The sequence below is a fragment of the Scyliorhinus torazame genome, chromosome 19 (assembly GCF_047496885.1).
Source record: "Scyliorhinus torazame isolate Kashiwa2021f chromosome 19, sScyTor2.1, whole genome shotgun sequence".
Lineage (NCBI taxonomy): Eukaryota > Metazoa > Chordata > Chondrichthyes > Carcharhiniformes > Scyliorhinidae > Scyliorhinus > Scyliorhinus torazame.
Window position 1 is genome coordinate 73,346,431 of NC_092725.1, and position 20,282 is coordinate 73,366,712.

The 20,282-nt window shown below is 51.4% G+C and overlaps 1 protein-coding gene across 3 annotated transcripts in view; it reads right to left on the reverse strand.

The window, feature by feature from the left end:
• The window catches only part of phf21b (PHD finger protein 21B), a 266,437-nt gene that overhangs the window by 48,722 nt on the left and 197,433 nt on the right, over positions 1-20,282 (reverse strand). For all 3 annotated transcript variants that reach the window (XM_072484536.1, XM_072484535.1, XM_072484537.1), the window contains one exon: positions 11,386-11,440. In XM_072484536.1, the coding sequence (XP_072340637.1) occupies positions 11,386-11,440 (55 nt within the window). The remainder of the gene's footprint in view (positions 1-11,385; positions 11,441-20,282) is intronic.

Sequence of the window (20,282 nt, forward strand, 5' to 3'; positions counted from 1 at the left end):
CCCTAACTCGGTCTTGGAGGAGCTGGAGATGGCAGCACTTCCTGCAGGTAAAATCAGCAGGGACACTAACTGCATCCCTCACCTCAAACATCCTGCAGGAGGAATATTGCACTCCCTTCCCTGCCATTCCTCTAACTTTCTACCAAGATCTGGCTAACAACCAAATTAAATTTTTTATAAAAAATAATAATAATATAATAAAATATGGTACTTACCTCAGACCAATGGGTTTCCTCTCCACCAGAATTTATTGGTGAGGGTCTTCCCAGACGTCCGCGGGTCGGCTTCCTGTTCCCGCCTAAAACACTAATTTAAAAAAAAGAAAAATTCTCAGCTCCTGCTGAAATTGACTAACCAGCCAGCTCCACTCCCGCCGAAATCGACTGGGCTGCCCCTGCAAAGACAAGTGCTTTTAAAGGACAGACTTACCTCCCAGCAGCCACTTCCGCACTGCTCCCGCTGAAACTGACTCACCAGCTGTTCTCCCGCCGAAATCGACTGGCCTGCCCCTGCAAAGCCAAGTGCTTTTAAAGGACAGACTTACCTCCCAGCAGCCACTTCCGCACTGCTCCCGCTGAAACTGACTCACCAGCTGTTCTCACGCCGAAATCGACTGGCCTGCCCCTGCAAAGACAAGTGCTTTTAAAGGACAGACTTACCTCCCAGCAGCCACTTCCGCACTGCTCCCGCTGAAACTGACTCACCAGCTGTTCTCCCGCCGAAATCGACTGCATCACCTCGCCAATGGCTGGCAGAAAGGGCAGTGCCCTCAATTTTACAATGAAAAGGACGACCTGACGGTGATTGATGGTATCCTCCTCAAGCTGGACCGGATTGTCATTCCACTCAGTCTCCAGAGCTTGGTGCTCCGCCAAATCCATGAGGGACACCTGGGCATCGAGAAATGCAGACGCAGAGCCAGGCAGGCTGTCTACTGGCCCGGTATTAGCCAGGACATCTCGAACATGGTCCTCAACTGTGCGACCTGTCAACGCTTCCAGCCAGCGCAGAGCAAGGAGACGCTCCAGCAGCATGAAATCGAGACCTTCACGTGGTCCAAGGTTGGCATCGACCTCATTCGTGCGAATGGTTGTGACTACGTGTTGATTATTGACCATTTCTCCAACTACCCGGAAGTCGTGAAGCTCTCAGACCTCACATCTCGGACCGTCATCAAGGCCTGTAAGGAGACGTTCTCCAGGCATGGTATATCTCACTCGCTGTCATGAGTGACAATGGCCCGTGCTTCAACAGCCACCAGTGGTCTATGTTTGCCAAGTCATACCATTTCAAACATGTCACTTCCAACCCACACTATCTGCAGTCCAATGGGAAGGTTGAAAAAGAGATGCACATTGTGAAACAGCTCATCTGCAAGGCCGCGGATTCTGCTTCTGACATCTACCTCACGCTGCTGGCGTACAGGGCGACCTCACTGTCCACTGGCATGTCGCCGGCTCAACACCTGATGAACAGGGACCTGCGGTCAACACTTGCAGCCATACACTTACCCAACCTGGATCACCTCCTGGTGCTGCAGAAGGTGCAGCAGCTCTGAAACCAGCAAAAGCAGGGCTATGATGGTCATGCCACAGATTTGCCAGTGTTATCCCCGGCAGACACTGTCAGGATCAAGAAAGCGGATGGTGGCTGGTCTGCTCCAGCTGTCGTTGTTTGACAGGCTGCGCCCCGCTTGTATGTTGTATGTATGGCTGATGGTTCTGTTGTGCGACGCTTTCCGTCCGTTGTTTTGCCACCTCCTGATACCTTGAACTACGAGGCCACCAGTCAGGCTTCCATCCTGCCTGTCAAAGCGCCGTCATCCCCACCACCACCTCTCCAGACGCAAGCCCCAGATACTGGACTTATGAACATTTGTTTTGTTTGCTATGTTCTGCTTTCTCACATTAGACAGCTGTCTTCACATGTAAATACGTTCACATATGTCACCGTTTGTTAATATGTTAATATATGCCACCACAAGCAAGTACGTTCCCATATGCCAATAAAACATTAAAAAAAGGGAGATGTCATGATATGCAGACATGCAGATAATGATATACAAACAGGCAGCTAATGAACACAGAGAACAGGACATGACCAATGAGCAGGCATGACACTCAGGGGTGATATCTCACTATAAAAGGCACGAGGCACTCATACTCCGCCTCTTTCCACTGATGAACATCTACAGTGAGAGTCAGGGTGTATTTATAGTATCACACCTCCAGCACGTGGCTAAGAGCTCGTCTGGTTCAGTCAGACAGAGTAACCACACTTAGGTTAGCAGAGAGTCAAACTCATAGAGAACTGTGCTACTGGTTCAATAAATCAGATTGAACTGACTTCCAGGTCTGGAGTATCTTTTGGTTAAAGCTGCATCCAGTTGCAGCCTGTGTTATCCCAGAGTACATAACACGACAAGAATCACCGTTGAAATTCCCCAGGATATGGAACCTCTCTGGGTACTTCAGGTCTGAGTCATGGGTTGACTTAATGTGGAAAGCCTCCTTGGTTTCAAGTTGAAGAGGTTTGTTCTCACCATTTTCCACATGTTCTGTCCCATTACCAACTCCATTAATGTACCTCTGCTTAAATTCTGGCACATTCGTTGCTGCTGCCAGTTTGCTGCTCAACATGGCTTATTGTAGCCTTCGATCATGCTCTTGTAGCCAAATTTCCTGGAATGAATTTTCACCATCCTCCCAGGCAGTGCATTCTAGATCATAACCACTCACTCTGTACATACAAACTGTGATAAAGCGAGGGGAGTCCAACGAGCTTCTTAAAAGTCCTTTATTTCTGCAACAGAATCATACATGCACAGGGCCCGGTCACCTTTCACTGAGTCCTCATTCCTTTGTCAGCTGGCTCTACGGCTGCTGGCCTTTTATGCTAGTGCTGGGTTAACTCAATCCGAGCACGGGGAACAATCATCCCCAGCTGGATGAGTGCTGTGCAGGTTACTACACAAACATACAAAATAGGAGAAGTAGGCTATTCAGCACCTCAAGCATGCTCCGCCATCGAATAAGGTCATGGGTTATTCTACCGTCAACATTTGATTTCCTTGCTGACCAAGAACCTATCTACCTCTGCCTTATAAATTCCCACTGAAACCACTTCCACCACCGACTGAGGTGGAGGTAGAGAGTTCCAAAGTCACAGAATCCTCAGAGAAAAAAAAAGAAAAAAAAAAAAAAAAAGAAATCGCCTCATCTCCGTCCTTAAAGGATGACCCCCGACAGTGCTCCCTAGTTCTGGAGTCACCAACAAGAGAAAATATAATCTCAAACTCCACCATGTCAATATCATTCAGGATCTTAGATATTTCAATCAAGTTACTCTTCTAAACTCCAGTAAAAACAAGCCTGGCCTATCCAATTTGCCAGACACACTGGGCGAGCCAACATACCAGGGGTGGGGGGAGGAGAAGAGACGAGACATTGTGCCGAAGAGGGAGGCAGACTGGGGCGAGAGAGAGAGAGCGTGAGCGAGAGAGAGCGCGAGCGTGAGCGAGAGAGAGCGCGAGCGTGAGCGAGAGAGAGCGCGAGCGTGAGCGAGAGAGAGCGCGAGCGAGAGAGAGCGCGAGCGTGAGAGAGCGCGAGCGTGAGAGAGCGCGAGCGTGAGAGAGCGCGAGCGTGAGAGAGCGCGAGCGTGAGCGAGAGAGAGCGCGAGCGTGAGCGAGAGAGAGCGCGAGCGTGAGCGAGAGAGAGCGTGAGCGAGAGAGAGCGTGAGCGAGAGAGAGCGTGAGCGAGAGAGAGCGTGAGCGAGAGAGAGCGTGAGCGAGAGAGAGCGTGAGCGAGAGAGAGCGTGAGCGAGCGTGAGCGAGAGCGAGAGAGAGCGTGAGCGAGAGAGAGCGTGAGCGAGAGAGAGCGTGAGCGAGAGAGAGCGTGAGCGAGAGAGAGCGTGAGAACGTGAGCGAGAGAGCGTGAGCGAGAGAGAGCTTGAGTGTTAGAGGGTGAGCGAGAGAGAACGTGAGCGAGAGAGAACGTGAGCGAGAGAGAACGTGAACGAGAGAGAACGTGAACGAGAGAGAACGTGAACGAGAGAGAACGTGAGCGAGAGAGAACGTGAGCGAGAGAGAACGTGAGCGAGAGAACGTGAGCGAGAGAGAACGTGAGCGAGAGAGAACGTGAGCGAGAGAGAACGTGAGCGAGAGAGAACGTGAGCGAGAGAGAACGTGAGCGAGAGAGGGGAGCGAGAGAGAGCGTGAGCGAGAGAGAGCGTGAGCGAGAGAGAGCGTGAGCGCGAGAGAGAGCGAGCGAGCGCGAGAGAGCGCGAGCGAGCGCGAGAGAGAGCGTGGGCGAGGGAGAGCGTGAGCGAGAGAGAGCGTGAGCGAGAGAGAGCGTGAGCGAGAGTGAGCGAGAGCGAGAGTGAGCGAGCGTCAGAGAGAGTGTGAGTGAGAGAGAGCGCGAGTGAGAGAGCGTGAGCGTGAGCGTGAGAAAGCGCGAGCGTGAGAGAGCGCGAGCGAGAGAGAGCGCGAGCGAGAGAGAGCGCGAGCGAGAGAGAGCGCGAGCGAGAGAGAGCGCGAGCGAGAGAGAGCGCGAGCGAGAGAGCGCGAGCGCGAGAGAGCGCGAGCGCGAGAGAGCGCGAGCGCGAGAGAGCGCGAGCGCGAGCGAGAGAGAGCGCGAGAGAGAGAGAGCGCGAGAGAGAGAGAGCGCGAGCGAGAGAGAGCGCGAGCGAGAGAGAGCGCGAGCGAGAGAGAGCGCGAGCGCGAGAGAGCGCGAGCGAGAGAGAGCGCGAGCGCGAGAGAGCGCGAGCGAGAGAGAGCGCGAGCGCGAGAGAGCGCGAGCGAGAGAGAGCGCGAGCGAGAGAGAGCGCGAGCGAGAGAGAGCGCGAGCGAGAGAGAGCGCGAGCGAGAGAGAGCGCGAGCGAGAGAGAGCGCGAGCGAGAGAGAGCGGGAGCGAGAGAGAGCGGCGGGGCTGAGCGAGAGAGAGCAGGCGGGGCTGAGCGAGAGAGAGCAGGCGGGGCTGAGCGAGAGAGAGCAGGCGGGGCTGAGCGAGAGAGAGCAGGCGGGGCTGAGCGAGAGAGAGCAGGCGGGGCTGAGCGAGAGAGAGCAGGCGGGGCTGAGCGAGAGAGAGCAGGCGGGGCTGAGCGAGAGAGAGCAGGCGGGGCTGAGCGAGAGAGAGCAGGCGGGGCTGAGCGAGAGAGAGCAGGCGGGGCTGAGCGAGAGAGAGCAGGCGGGGCTGAGCGAGAGAGAGCAGGCGGGGCTGAGCGAGAGAGAGCAGGCGGGGCTGAGCGAGAGAGAGCAGGCGGGGCTGAGCGAGAGAGAGCAGGCGGGGCTGAGCGAGAGAGAGCAGGCGGGGCTGAGCGAGAGAGAGCAGGCGGGGCTGAGCGAGAGAGAGCAGGCGGGGCTGAGCGAGAGAGAGCAGGCGGGGCTGAGCGAGAGAGAGCAGGCGGGGCTGAGCGAGAGAGAGCAGGCGGGGCTGAGCGAGAGAGAGCAGGCGGGGCTGAGCGAGAGAGAGCAGGCGGGGCTGAGCGAGAGAGAGCAGGCGGGGCTGAGCGAGAGAGAGCAGGCGGGGCTGAGCGAGAGAGAGCAGGCGGGGCTGAGCGAGAGAGAGCAGGCGGGGCTGAGCGAGAGAGAGCAGGCGGGGCTGAGCGAGAGAGAGCAGGCGGGGCTGAGCGAGAGAGAGCAGGCGGGGCTGAGCGAGAGAGAGCAGGCGGGGCTGAGCGAGAGAGAGCAGGCGGGGCTGAGCGAGAGAGAGCAGGCGGGGCTGAGCGAGAGAGAGCAGGCGGGGCTGAGCGAGAGAGAGCAGGCGGGGCTGAGCGAGAGAGAGCAGGCGGGGCTGAGCGAGAGAGAGCAGGCGGGGCTGAGCGAGAGAGAGCAGGCGGGGCTGAGCGAGAGAGAGCAGGCGGGGCTGAGCGAGAGAGAGCAGGCGGGGCTGAGCGAGAGAGAGCAGGCGGGGCTGAGCGAGAGAGAGCAGGCGGGGCTGAGCGAGAGAGAGCAGGCGGGGCTGAGCGAGAGAGAGCAGGCGGGGCTGAGCGAGAGAGAGCAGGCGGGGCTGAGCGAGAGAGAGCAGGCGGGGCTGAGCGAGAGAGAGCAGGCGGGGCTGAGCGAGAGAGAGCAGGCGGGGCTGAGCGAGAGAGAGCAGGCGGGGCTGAGCGAGAGAGAGCAGGCGGGGCTGAGCGAGAGAGAGCAGGCGGGGCTGAGCGAGAGAGAGCAGGCGGGGCTGAGCGAGAGCAGGCGGGGCTGAGCGAGAGCAGGCGGGGCTGAGCGAGAGCAGGCGGGGCTGAGCGAGAGCAGGCGGGGCTGAGCGAGAGCAGGCGGGGCTGAGCGAGAGCAGGCGGGGCTGAGCGAGAGCAGGCGGGGCTGAGCGAGAGCAGGCGGGGCTGAGCGAGAGCAGGCGGGGCTGAGCGAGAGCAGGCGGGGCTGAGCGAGAGCAGGCGGGGCTGAGCGAGAGCAGGCGGGGCTGAGCGAGAGCAGGCGGGGCTGAGCGAGAGCAGGCGGGGCTGAGCGAGAGCAGGCGGGGCTGAGCGAGAGCAGGCGGGGCTGAGCGAGAGCAGGCGGGGCTGAGCGAGAGCAGGCGGGGCTGAGCGAGAGCAGGCGGGGCTGAGCGAGAGCAGGCGGGGCTGAGCGAGAGCAGGCGGGGCTGAGCGAGAGCAGGCGGGGCTGAGCGAGAGCAGGCGGGGCTGAGCGAGAGCAGGCGGGGCTGAGCGAGAGCACGCGGGGCTGAGCTAGAGCACGCGGGGCTGAGCTAGAGCACGCGGGGCTGAGCTAGAGCACGCGGGGCTGAGCTAGAGCACGCGGGGCTGAGCTAGAGCACGCGGGGCTGGGCGAGAGCACGCGGGGCTGGGCGAGAGCACGCGGGGCTGGGAGAGAGCACGCGGGGCTGGGAGAGAGCACGCGGGGCTGGGCGAGAGCACGCGGGGCTGGGCGAGAGCACGCGGGGCTGGGCGAGAGCACGCGGGGCTGGGAGAGAGCACGCGGGGCTGAGCGAGAGCACGCGGGGCTGAGCGAGAGCACGCGGGGCTAGCGAGAGCACGCGGGGCTGAGCGAGAGCACGCGGGGCTGAGCGAGAGCACGCGGGGCTGAGCGAGAGCACGCGGGGCTGAGCGAGAGCACGCGGGGCTGAGCGAGAGCACGCGGGGCTGAGCGAGAGCACGCGGGGCTGAGCGAGAGCACGCGGGGCTGAGCGAGAGCACGCGGGGCTGAGCGAGAACACGCGGGGCTGAGCGAGAACACGCGGGGCTGAGCGAGAACACGCGGGGCTGAGCGAGAACACGTGGGGGTGAGCGAAAGAATGTGGGGGTGAGCGAGAGAGACGGAATGAGTGTGTGAGGGCGAGTACGAGAGACCGAGTGAGTGTTTGGAGGTGAATGTGAGAGAATTTGTCTGTGTGAGTAAGTCTACCTTAAACCCAGTCTCATGGTGCTGACTGACTCTCACACCCACACCTGCTGCTACTCACACCCCTGCACCCACATACACTGACCCTCTCACGTGGTGGTCATTTTTATTACTTTTTTTTTTTTTAAAAACTTACAATTTATTGCTCTTGCATTGCCTTAGTTTTGCTCAGAAATTAGTTTCTTTCCTAAAACCAACTTTTTAAAACAATTTAGTATATTGTTCTGTCGAACTTCATCTTTCCGAAATGTTCTCATCCGTCCCTGGAGTGAGGATAATATACAAATATAGCCCCCAAAAGGTTGGACAAGCCTCATTTAGACCAATAATAAATGCAGCAGCTACTCTGAAACTTGCGGTTGACAGGCCATGTTTCAGTGCAAAGTCTGGAATTGCTTCTCGTCCTATACATATTTACAGGAAATATATACAGTGGTGAAGATTAATAAGGCCATAAAAAAGAAAACAAAACACTGGAGTTCATTTCTATAGAAGAGAACAGGGAAATTATGTTAAATTTCTATAGAACCAAGGTTCAACCACACTTGGGAGTACTGTGCACAGTGCTAATCTCCATTTTATAAATAGGATATAGATGCATTGATGAGGGGAAAGTTATACCTATCAGAAAGATTGAACAGGCTGGGGCTCTTTTCTCCTGAGGTAAGTGATGGAGCTCTTTAAAATTTTGAGAGGATTTGCTGGAGTAAAACTAGAAATATTTTCCACTTTGAATAGACAAAAACTAGAGCCATAAATGTAAGATAGTAGTTAATAATTCTAATAGAGAACTCAGGAGAAATGTCTTTACCCATTGTGGTTAGAATACATCTATACAAATTAGGAGTAGGACACGGCCCCTCGAGCCTGCTCCGCCTAATCTAATTTTAACTTCACCTTCTGCCTGCCCCTGATAACTTTCACCCCTTGGCTTATCAAGAATCTATAATTTTGCCTTAAGGAAATTCAAAGTCTCTGACATAACCACCTTTTGAGGAAGAGTGTTCCAAAGTCTCTCAATCCTCAGAGAAAAAACGTTTTCCTCATTTCGGTCTTAAATGGGAACAGTGACCTCTAGTCTAGATTCTCCCACAAGAGAAAACATCCTTTCCACATCCACCCATCAAGTCCCCTCAGGATTTCATGATTCGGGACTTCCGGAGATGGCAGGCGGGAGGCAGCCGCACAATGGAGGGCTCCCGTTCGGGAACAGTATTTTCGGGGCTTTAAGCCCGGTCCCAGGGTCCACTGAGGCGGCAAAAGCAGGGAGAAGGCACAGTGAAGGCACAGCAAGGGAAAATGTCGAGGGTGAGCAAAAAAACGGCTGTAAAAAGAACAGCTGAAGGTCCGTCGGGGAGTGGAAAGGTCACAGCGGGGTCACCAAGGAAAATGGAGGCTGCAGCACCAGGGGAGGCCGCATTGCTCACGGCTGAAGAAACAACTAAGGTGATGGCTGCGGAATTCGAAAGGCAGTTTACAAAATACATGGAGACAACGAGGAAGGAGATGAGGGAGGTTTTGAGTGTGCTGGTGGAGGAGGCTATTTCCCCGGTGATGACGGCCGTCGCAAGCACAGTGGCGGGAGCAAGGGGAGGCACTGAAGGAAGTGGAGGAGACATTATTGCAGCACGGTGATCAACTTACCTCGATGGGAAGGAGATGCGGAAGGTGATGGAGATTAACAAGGATCTGCGAGGCAAAATGAAAGACCTGGAAAACAGATCCAGGCGACAGAATTTGAGGATTGTGGGGCTGCCCGGAGGAGTTGAAGGACCGAGGCCGACTGAGTATTTTGCCATGATGCTGGCGAAACTATTGGGGGATGGGGAGGATCCCTCCCGATATGAACTGGATCGGGCTCATCGGTCGTGGAGGCCTGTACCAAAGGCGAGTGAGCCGCCAAGGGTAGTGACTCTGTGCTTCCGTAGGTACAGTGTGAAGGAGAAGGTCCTGTGCTGGGCCAAGCAGAAGCGGGTGGTGCAGTGGGCTGGAGCTGTATACCAGGACTTTACAGTGGAGCTGGCGAGGAGACAGGCTGCCATCAACCGGGTGAAGAGGGCACTGTACGTTAGCAGGGTGCAGTGCGGCATTGTATATCCAGCAAAGCTGAGGGTGACTTACAAGCTCATGGACTTTTATTTTGGAACGGCGGAAGCAGCGGAGGAGTTTGCGAAGGCAGAAAGACTGTGGCAGAACTGAGAAATGGCCATGTGCCGATGTAACCTCATGACTGTATTTTCTTCTTTTTTGTTTTACTGCGTGCGGGCGTATGGGCTAAAGGAGCCAATGTTGTATATATTTGGACAAGGGAAGCCACTCGAAATGAGGGCGCTTTGGGATGTAGGTGGGTATGCGGGGTTTGTGTGCTAAAAAAGGGATTTCTGGGCTTTCCTAGGGCTGGGCAAGGTGGGGGCCTCCACGCTGGCCGGTTTAAGCCGGCCAGTGAACGGGTGTGAGGTGGGGAGAGGGGCTGCGGCCATCGGAGCCTGGCAGAACAGGGTCTGAGTGGTCTAGCAGGGGTGGAAAGTTGGGGGGAAGGAACCGAGGTTGGGAGGAGGAGTTTTACAAGAGGCAGCGGACGGGAGGAGCTGGAGGCTTGGGGGGGGGGTACAACTCTTGGGTATCATGTACGGTACTCTTTCAGAGGCTGGATGGCGTTGAGTGTAGGGGGGGGGGGGGGGGGGGAGGGGGAGTGGACTCTATAGGTCAATGGTGACCATGGGAGGTCCCGGACTCCTTTTTCTTTTTCTCCTTTGTTTTTTGTTTCCACTGTGGGAGGGTTTGTTTTATTAGATGCATATATTGACAGGTGGGCCGTTGTATGGGGTGGTGGGAGGATGGGATCGTTGTTATTGTTAAGGGGATTGATTTTGTATTTGTTACCGTTTACTGTCTGTGGGTGGGGTGTAAATTTTGAAGGAAAATGTGAAAATGGGGAATAAAAACATTTAAAAAAAAAAAAGGATTTCATGATTCAATCAAGTCGCCTCTTCCTCTTCTAAACTCGAGGATACAAGTCCAGCCTATTCAATCTTTCCTCATAAAACAATCCTTTCATCCCAAGTATTAATCTAGTATATCTTCTGTGAATGTGAACTTTGCTACAACAAGGAGTAGCTGAGGTAAATAGCAAATTTGCTTTTGAGGAGAAGTTACACAAATGAACACAAGAAAAAGGAATAAAAGGATATGCTAGTAGTTTAGGCGGATGGGGGGAAAATCATGTTGACTATAAACATCAGCATGCACCAGCTGGACCATATGGTCTGTTTCTGTGCGATATGTTCTAGGTAAGCATGGATATTCCAATCCCTAAAATGTTGGTACTTGCTTATTCAGCTGAATAAAGAATTTGACTATTTATTTGCTCATCGAGGTGAGTGCCAGACGATACAACTCTGCATTTTTAATGTTTGGTTTTAGGGTCAAGCACTTTGATCTATCGCAACAAATACTGTGGAAAGCTCCATCTCTGCCCAACAATGGTCCTTAGGCTGAATCTCAGAAGGGGATCTCTTCCCTTGTATATAATGCTAATAATATTCTCGAATACAAAGTTAAATGGATAAGCTAAATCAAACTGCAGGAACAGTTAAAACAAGGATGTGTTAGGACAGAAGCAGTTGTGTCAAGTCTCACACATCATTTTGGGACCTCTTGCATTTACAGCCACTCGCTTCCTGTAAAGGCATAATATCATGCCATACTAGTGACACAAGTTTTATTTAACTAGTTTAAGATAGAGTAATAAAGATAGTGTTACAGATTAAACTGATAACATTTAGTGACCATCTTCTCCCAACAAACGAAGGCACCATTTTTAGTAGCAAAAGTGATCGAAGTAAACATGATTTTGTTGAGAGCTTTATTAAATGCATACCTACAAAATTGCTCTCCGATTCCAACACTAAATAAAATGTTCATTTTGTAGATTTTGTATTCATACCTTTCCTGTAGATGCCTTTTCTGCTGTATATGTGTACTTTACATAAATTTGTAGATTCAAGGTATAAGATTAACTTAGAAATACATACCTCTTGTTGAAATATATACAGAGCCATTCAGGTAGCTTGTTGCAATTCGTTTACGCTGGGAGAAAAAAAAAGCTTCATTAAAACAAAATATTTTTAAATGGCCAGAAGCCTTTGCTCAAGTAATATCCCATACATTAAATGGCAAGTTGCCACATAAAAATATTTCAAAGTGCTGTTATGTAGGCAAAGGAAAACCATTTTGTACCAAGAGCACCCCAAAGTTCTGACATCTGTTTTTAAAGCGGTGCTGACTGATGGGAGAAATGCTGGTCAGACAATGGGAGAACCTCCACTGCCCACTGAATAGTGCATAGGAGCTTTTGTCTACTGAAACCAACGGATGTCATCTTTCTTAAAAGCTTCATCTTAGGCATTTATCAGTCCTATACAGGAATGTCAACCTATATTATCTACTGAAACTCTGATGTGGGGCACAAAACAAATAGCAAAAATGCTACCAATTGAAATAAGCTAACATGTTTGCTGGCTTGTCATCAGTGTAATTAAACACTTCAATTGTGTGGCATACATAATGTATTAAAGGGGTGGCATGGTGGCGCAGTGGTAGGTGGATTAGCCATGCTAAATTGCCCCTTTATTGGAACAAAATAATTGGATACTCTAAATTTATTTTAAAAAATAAAGGCCAGTCTGGTCACAAGTTTTCAAAGTAGCTTGACATTTTAAACAAAAGCATTCAGCAGTCTATATTCAAAAAACATGAATTTTATTAAAATCTTGATCGGAGGTCCAAGAAAATTAGTGTAGAGCAGGCATTTTAAATCACCATTGGATTACACGGACATCTTGTGAGTGAATAACCTATTCACATCCACAGCAGGCACCCATGACCAATCTTTTAGCCTTTCTTTCTGGCAGAAACTGAGTGGCAGCGACTTGGAAATGATGGCAATACTGCTGTATTGTTGCTGCTGTTATGGCCATGGCAATTTTCATCAAGTCCGATAAATGGGCAGACAGAGTCAGGTATTAGGCCCATTTAAAATGGAAATTAGAATTTTATAATGCTAATATGATTTGAATTCACGATATGGAAGAACGAAATGAGGGCACTGTTGCTAAGTTTGCAGATGATACAAAGATATACAGAGTAGTATTGAAGAAGCGGGGGGGGGGGGGGGGGCTGCAGAAGGACTTGGATAGGCTAGGAGAGTGGGCAAAGAAGTGGCAGATGGAATACAACTTGGAAAAGTGTGAGGTTATGCACTTTGGTAGGATGAATGAACGCATAGATTATTTTATAAATGGGAAAAGATTTAGGAAATCAGAAACGCAAAAGGACTTAGGTGTCCTGGTTCAGGATACTGAGAGGCCTACATAGAGTGGGCGTGGAGAGGATGCTTCCACCAGTAGCAAAAACTAGAATCCGAGGCCACAGCCTCAGACTGAAGGACGATCCTTTAAAACTGAGATGAGGAGGAATTTCTTCAGCCAGCGGGTGGTGAATCTATGGAATTCTTTGTCGCAGAAGGCTGTGGAGGCCAAATCACTGAGTGTCTATAAGACATAGATAGGCAGGTTCTTGATTAATAAGAGGTTTGTGGTTATGGGGAGAATGGGGATGAGAAAAATATCAGCCATGATTGAATGGCTGAGCAGACTCAATGGGCCAAATCTGCTCCTATGTCATGGTCAACTGCTCGGGGGGAGGGGATGGGCGGGGTTGGTTAGGGTGTTGAGGGGGGAGTGGGTTTGAGGTGGTGTTGGTTTTACTTTGTAATATTCTGCGTTTTAAATGTTAAAATGTTAAAAATATGAATAAAAGTACTTTTAAAAAAGAATATCCCCTGGGGTGCACAAACTCTTGCTGCAGCCTGCCATCTTAATGCGAATGTGCCTCAACCACCATATATCTGACCAAAACAGGCCACCAAGGTCCACCTGGAGCAATTGGGATGCAGGGGGTGGAGCTTAATAATTCACCCCATCAATCTCACCTTCTGACAAATTGATGGCTGTATCTCAAGGAGTCAAGGAGGTTGCTTACGTGGAGTTAAGAATCACAAGGGAATCTTTCAGAAGAACTCGCGATCATAATTGAGAACTTGAATTATTGTTGTGTTTAATGTGAAAAAAAAAAATAGCAGCACGGTGGCTAGCACTGCTCCCTCACGGCGCCGAGGTCCCAGGTTCGATCCCGGCTCAGGGTCACTGTTCGTGTGGAGTTTGTACATTCTCCCCGTGTTTGTGTGCGTTTCGCCCCCACAACCCAAAGATGTGCAGGGTAGGTGGATTGGCCACGCTAAATTGCCCCTTAATTGGAAAAAATGAATAGGGCATTCTAAATTTATTTTTAAAATAAAGCCTTTTATAATTGGATGATGGATATGGAAATCAAGCCAAAAGAGTTAGATGAGATGAAAAACCAGGAGATGGTTTGTAAGATTGTTTTCTGAATATGTTGAGGGTTGAGTAGACCAAGAGAGTGAGTTCTATACAGCACGAAGGAAGACAGTACCATAGTGGTAATGTTACTGGACTTGTAATCCAGACCCATAGCTGGTGGAATTCAATTAATAAAAAATGTGGAATATAAAGCATAAAATGCCATAAACCCCATCTGGTTCACTAATGTCCTTGAAGAAGGAAATCTGCGAAGACTTCCGGGTGCGGCGATGACCAGCTGAGTCGCACGTTTCGGCAGCTCCCTGTGAAACGGACTTTTGGGCTCTTGATAGGAGCCCCAACGGCAATTTTAACGGCTGAAAACACCGTGCGGTAAACCAGAAGGGTGTTCCCCCTGGACACGGATGGAAAAAGGAGAGGAAAGTGGCCGGATTGCAGCGGATCCTTTGGAACAACGGCAAGGAAGGCAAGCAGAAACCAAGATGGCGTCGGAAGGTGGCAGTTTCATATGGGGCCCTGAACAAGAAGAGTTTTTGAAACGCTGCGTGGAGGAGATAAAAAAGGAAATGAAGAAAGAGTTGTTGGCCCCGATATTACAGGCGATTGAAGGGCTGAAAGAGGAACAAAAGACCCAGGAGCAGGAGCTTCGGGTCGTGAAGGCGAAAGCAGCAGAGAATGAAAACGACATACAGGGCCTGGTGGTGAAGTCGGAGATACAGGATGCACACCAGAAACGATCTGTGGAGAGGTTGGAGGCACTGGAAAATAACGCAAGGAGGAACAACTTGAGGATTCTTGGTCTTCCTGAAGGTGTGGAGGGGGCGGACGTCGGGGCATTTGTGAGCACGATGCTGCACTTGTTAATGGGAGTGGAGGCCCCGACGGGTCCGTTGGAGGTGGAGGGAGCATACCGAGTTATGGTGCGAGGACCGAGAGCAGGAGAAGCTCCCAGAGCCATAGTGGTGAGATTTCTCCGTTTTAAGGATAGAGAAATGGTCCTTAGATGGGCGAAGAAAACTCGGTGTAGTAAATGGGAGAACGCGGTGATCCGCGTCTATCAAGATTGGAGTGCGGAGGTGGCGAGAAGGAGGGCGAGCTTTAATCGGGCCAAAGCGGTACTTCACAAAAAAAAGATAAAGTTTGGAATGCTGCAACCGGCAAGACTGTGGGTCACATATCAAGGGAGGCACCACTACTTTGAGACGGCGGATGAAGCGTGGACTTTTATTGTAGAAGAAAAATTGGAATGATTGGACTACGAAAATGAACGTTTGGACAAAGTGGTGGGACGAGTGGGGGGGGGGGGGGGGGGGCGAAGAGGGATTGTATGATTAATCCTGCGGTATGGTAACTTTTCTTTCTCCCACAGGTGGTGATGGGGGGAGGTGGGGAGGGAGAGGAGATGGGGCGTTGGCCATGGGAGGCGGGGCCGAGGGAGAGGCGCGGGCTTGGTTCCCGCGCTATGATAATTATGGCGGGAATAGAGAAGCAGGAAGGAGGGGGCGCCGCACGGGGCGAGCCGTGATCACGGGGGGAAGCCGAGGTCAGCCAGAGTTTGCTGACTTCTGGGAGCAACATGGGGGGAGTAATTACGCTAGCGGGGGGTCTAGCGGGGGGGGGGGGGGGGGGGGGGGGGGGAATTACTGGGTTGCTGCTGCTGGGGAAAGGGGGGAGTGGGTGCGGGAAAGGATGGTCGGGGGGGCACCGTCTGGGAGAAATACAGCCGCGTGGGAACTGGGCGAGAAGCTGGAAAAAGATGATGGCTAACCGGCAAGGGGGGGGGGGTGGGAAGCCCCCCAACTCGGCTGATCACGTGGAACGTGAGGGGGCTTAACGGGCCGATAAAGAGGGCACGAGTACTCGCACACCTTAAGAAACTTAAAGCAGATGTGGTCATGTTACAGGAAACGCACCTGAAACTGATAGATCAGGTTAGGTTGCGCAAAGGATGGGTAGGGCAGGTGTTCCATTCGGGGCTGGATGCGAAAAACAGGGGGGTGGCTATATTAGTGGGGAAGCGGGTAATGTTCGAGGCAAAGACTATAGTGGCGGATAACGGGGGCAGATACGTGATGGTGAGTGGCAAATTACAGGGAGAGATGGTGGTGTTGGTAAACGTGTATGCCCCGAATTGGGACGATGCCAATTTTATGAGGCGAATGCTAGGACGCATCCCAGACCTAGAGACCGGAAAGCTGATAATGGGGGGAGACTTTAACACGGTGTTGGAACCAAGGCTGGATAGGTCGAAGTCCAGGACTGGTAGGAGGCCGGCAGCAGCCAAGGTGCTTAAGGATTTTATGGAGCAGATGGGAGGGGTGGACCCGTGGAGATTTAGTAGACCTAGGAGTAAGGAGTTCTCGTTTTTCTCCTATGTCCATAAAGTCTATTCACGCATAGACTTTTTTGTGTTGGGTAGGGCATTGATCCCGAGGGTGAGGGGAACGGAATATACGGCTATAGCCATTTCGGATCATGCCCCACACTGGGTAGACTTGGAGATAGGGGAGGAAACAAGAGGGCGTCCACCCTGGAGAATGGATATGGGACTAATGGCGGATGAGGGGGTGTGCTTAAGGGTGAGGGGATGCATTGAAAAGTACTTGGAACTCAATGACAATGGGGAGGTTCAGGTGGGAGTGGTCTGGGAGGCGTTGAAGGCGGTGGTTAGGGGGGAGCTGATATCAATAAGGACACATAAAGGGAAGCAGGAGAGTAAGGAACGGGAGCGGTTGTTGCAAGAACTTTTGAGGGTGGACAGACAGTATGCGGAAGCACCGGAGGAGGGACTGTATAGGGAAAGGCAAAGGCTGCATGTGGAATTTGACTTGCTGACCACAGGCACTGCAGAGGCACAATGGAGGAAGGCGCAGGGTGTACAGTATGAATATGGAGAGAAGGCGAGCAGATTGCTGGCACACCAATTGAGGAAAAGGGGAGCAGCGAGGGAAATAGGGGGGGTGAGAGACGAAGATGGAGAGACGGAGCGGGGAGCGGAGAGAGTGAATGAAGTGTTTAAGACATTTTATAAAAAATTGTATGAAGCTCAACCCCCGGATGGGAGGGAGAGAATGATGGAGTTTTTGGATCGGTTGGAAATTCCCAAGGTGGAAGAGCAGGAAAGGATGGGATTGGGAGCACAGATCACGGTAGAAGAAGTGGTGAAAGGAATTAGGAACATGCAGACGGGAAAGGCCCCGGGACCGGACGGATTCCCAGTTGAATTTTACAGAAAATATTTGGACTTGCTCGCCCCGCTACTGACGAGGACCTTCAACGAGGCAAAGGAAAGGGGACAACTGCCCCCGACTATGTCAGAAGCAACGATATCGCTTCTTTTAAAGAAGGAAAAGGATCCGCTACAATGCGGGTCCTACAGACCAATTTCCCTCCTCAATGTAGATGCCAAGGTCTTGGCCAAGGTAATGGCAATGAGAATAGAGGAATGTGTCCCGGGGGTGGTTCATGAGGACCAAACTGGGTTTGTGAAGGGGAGACAGCTGAACACGAACATACGGAGGTTGTTAGGGGTAATGATGATGGCCCCACCAGAGGGTGAAACGAAGATAGTAGTGGCGATGGATGCCGAGAAAGCATTTGATAGAGTGGAGTGGGATTATCTGTGGGAGGTGTTGAGGAGATTTGGGTTCGGAGAGGGGTATGTTAGATGGGTGCAGCTGTTGTATAGGGCCCCAGTGGCGAGTGTGGTCACGAATGGACGGGGATCGGCATATTTTCGGCTCCATAGAGGGACAAGGCAGGGATGTCCTCTGTCCCCATTACTGTTTGCACTGGCGATTGAGCCCCTGGCGATAGCGCTGAGAGGTTCCAAGGGATGGAGGGGAATACTTAGGGGAGGAGAAGAACACCGGGTATCTTTATATGCGGATGATCTGCTACTATATGTGGCGGATCCAGCGGAGGGGATGCCAGAAATAATGCGGATACTTGGGGAGTTTGGGGATTTTTCAGGGTATAAATTGAACATGGGAAAGAGTGAGCTGTTTGTGGTGCATCCAGGGGAGCAGAGTAGAGAAACAGAAGACCTACCGTTGAGGAAGGTAACAAGAGACTTTCGTTACCTGGGGATCCAGATAGCTAAGAATTGGGGCACATTGCACAGGCTAAATTTGACGCGGTTGGTGGAACAGATGGAGGAAGATTTCAAGAGATGGGATATGGTAGCATTGTCAATGGCAGGGAGGGTGCAGGCAGTTAAGATGGTGGTCCTCCCGAGATTCCTCTTTGTGTTTCAGTGTCTCCCGGTGGTGATCACGAAGGCTTTTTTCAAAAGGATAGAAAAGAGTATCATGGGTTTTGTTTGGGCCGGGAAGACTCCGAGAGTGAGGAAGGGATTCTTACAGCGTAGTAGGGATAGCGGGGGGCTGGCACTACCGAGCCTAAGTGAGTATTATTGGGCCGCTAATATTTCAATGGTGAGTAAGTGGATGGGAGAGGAGCGGCGTGGAAGAGATTAGAGAGGGCGTCCTGTAGGGGGACCAGCCTGCAGGCTATGGTGACAGCCCCATTGCCGTTCTCACCAAGGAACTATACCACGAGTCCGGTGGTGGTAGCTACACTGAAGATTTGGGGACAGTGGAGACGACATAGGGGAAAGACCGGAGCACTGGGGGGGGGTCCCCGATAAGAAAGAACCATAGGTTTGCCCCGGGGGGAATGGATGGGGGATATGGAATGTGGCAAAGAGCAGGTATAACGCAATTGAAAGATCTATTTGTGGATGGGAAGTTTGCGAGTCTGGGAGCGCTGACCGAGAAATATGGGTTGCCCCAAGGGAATGCATTCAGGTACATGCAATTGAGGGCTTTTGCGAGGCACCAGGTGAGGGAATTCCCGCAGCTCCCGACACAAGAGGTGCAGGACAGAGTCATCTCAAAGAAATGGGTGGGGGACGGTAAGGTGTCGGATATATATAGGGAAATGAGAGACGAAGGGGAGACTATGATGGACGAACTAAAAGGGAAATGGGAAGAAGAGCTAGGGGAGGAGATTGAGGAGGGGATGTGGGCAGATGCCCTAAACAGGGTAAACTCGTCGTCCTCGTGCGCCAGGCTAAGCCTGATTCAGTTTAAGGTATTACACAGGGCACATATGACTGGAACACGGCTCAGTAAATTTTTTGGGGTGGAGGATAGGTGTGCGAGGTGCTCGAGAAGCCCAGCGAATCATACCCATATGTTTTGGTCATGCCCGGCACTACAGGGGTTTTGGATGGGGGTGACAAAGGTGCTTTCGAAAGTAGTAGGAGTCCGGGTCGAACCAAGCTGGGGGTTGGCTATATTTGGGGTTGCACAAGAGCCGGGAGTGCAGGAGGCGAAAGAGGCCGATGTTTTGGCCTTTGCGTCCCTAGTAGCCCGGCGCAGAATATTGCTAATGTGGAAAGAAGCCAAGCCCCCGGGGGTGGAGACCTGGATAAATGATATGGCGGGGTTCATAAAGTTAGAGCGGATTAAGTTCGTCCTAAGGGGGTCGGCTCAAGGGTTTACTAGGCGGTGGCAACCGTTCGTCGAATATCTTGCGGAAAGATAGATAGGGGAGAACAAAGAAGGCAGCAGCAGCGGCCCAGGACTTGGGGGGGGGGGGGGGGAGGGGGGGGGGGGGGGGAGAGGGATTGGGGGGGGGGGGTGGCCTGAGACAAGGCAGTTGCCAATTAGGGCTGGTTTTTTTTTTTTTTTTTTTTGTTATTTAATATTTATTTATTTGTTGTTGTTTTTGTTTAAATTTAAAAAAAGGTCATTATTATCTGTATTGTTACAATGTTGTGTAAAGGATGCACAATGTACTGTGTTGGTTGACCAAAAATTTTCAATAAAATATTTAAAAAAAAAAAAAAAAAAAGAAGGAAATCTGCCATCCTTACTCAGTCTGGCCTACACGTGACCCCAGACCCGCAGCAATGTGGTTAACTCTTATACGAAACTCTGAAATGCCTGGCAAGCCATTCAATTAAAAGACAATAGAGATGGACAACAAATACTGTTATTGCCAGCCATGCCAACATCCTTTGAAAGAATAAACAAAGTGTGAGACAGCTCAAGGCCCTGCCACCAATGAATAGCTTCAATTAATTGTGAAGCATGTGGTAGGGACAAAGGCTTCAAACCTTCCTAGGTGGAGGAACCAGTCAGTTGTCCAAAATTAAAAGGAAAATAAGTAATTTATATGATTATTTGACAAAAGGGGGCTTTGAAATACATCTAAACATTACAAAACGTTTTTTGTGAAATATGTGCATTTTAAATGTGGCCACTTTGTTTTAAACCAATTTAACAAGTTAGTCTCCTATATTGCTCACAGACAAAAAGAAATAAAAACATGTCACTGGTCTAGTTAAGGCAAATCATAGAATCTATGGCATGAAAACAGGCCCTTCGGCCCAAACTGGCTCTTCAACCCAAACTGGCCCATGCCAACCAAAAAACCCATCTAAGCTAAATAGAATCATAGAATCTACGGCGGTCTCCGTATTCATACAAATGCTGTACAAAGAACAAAGAAAAGTACAGCAC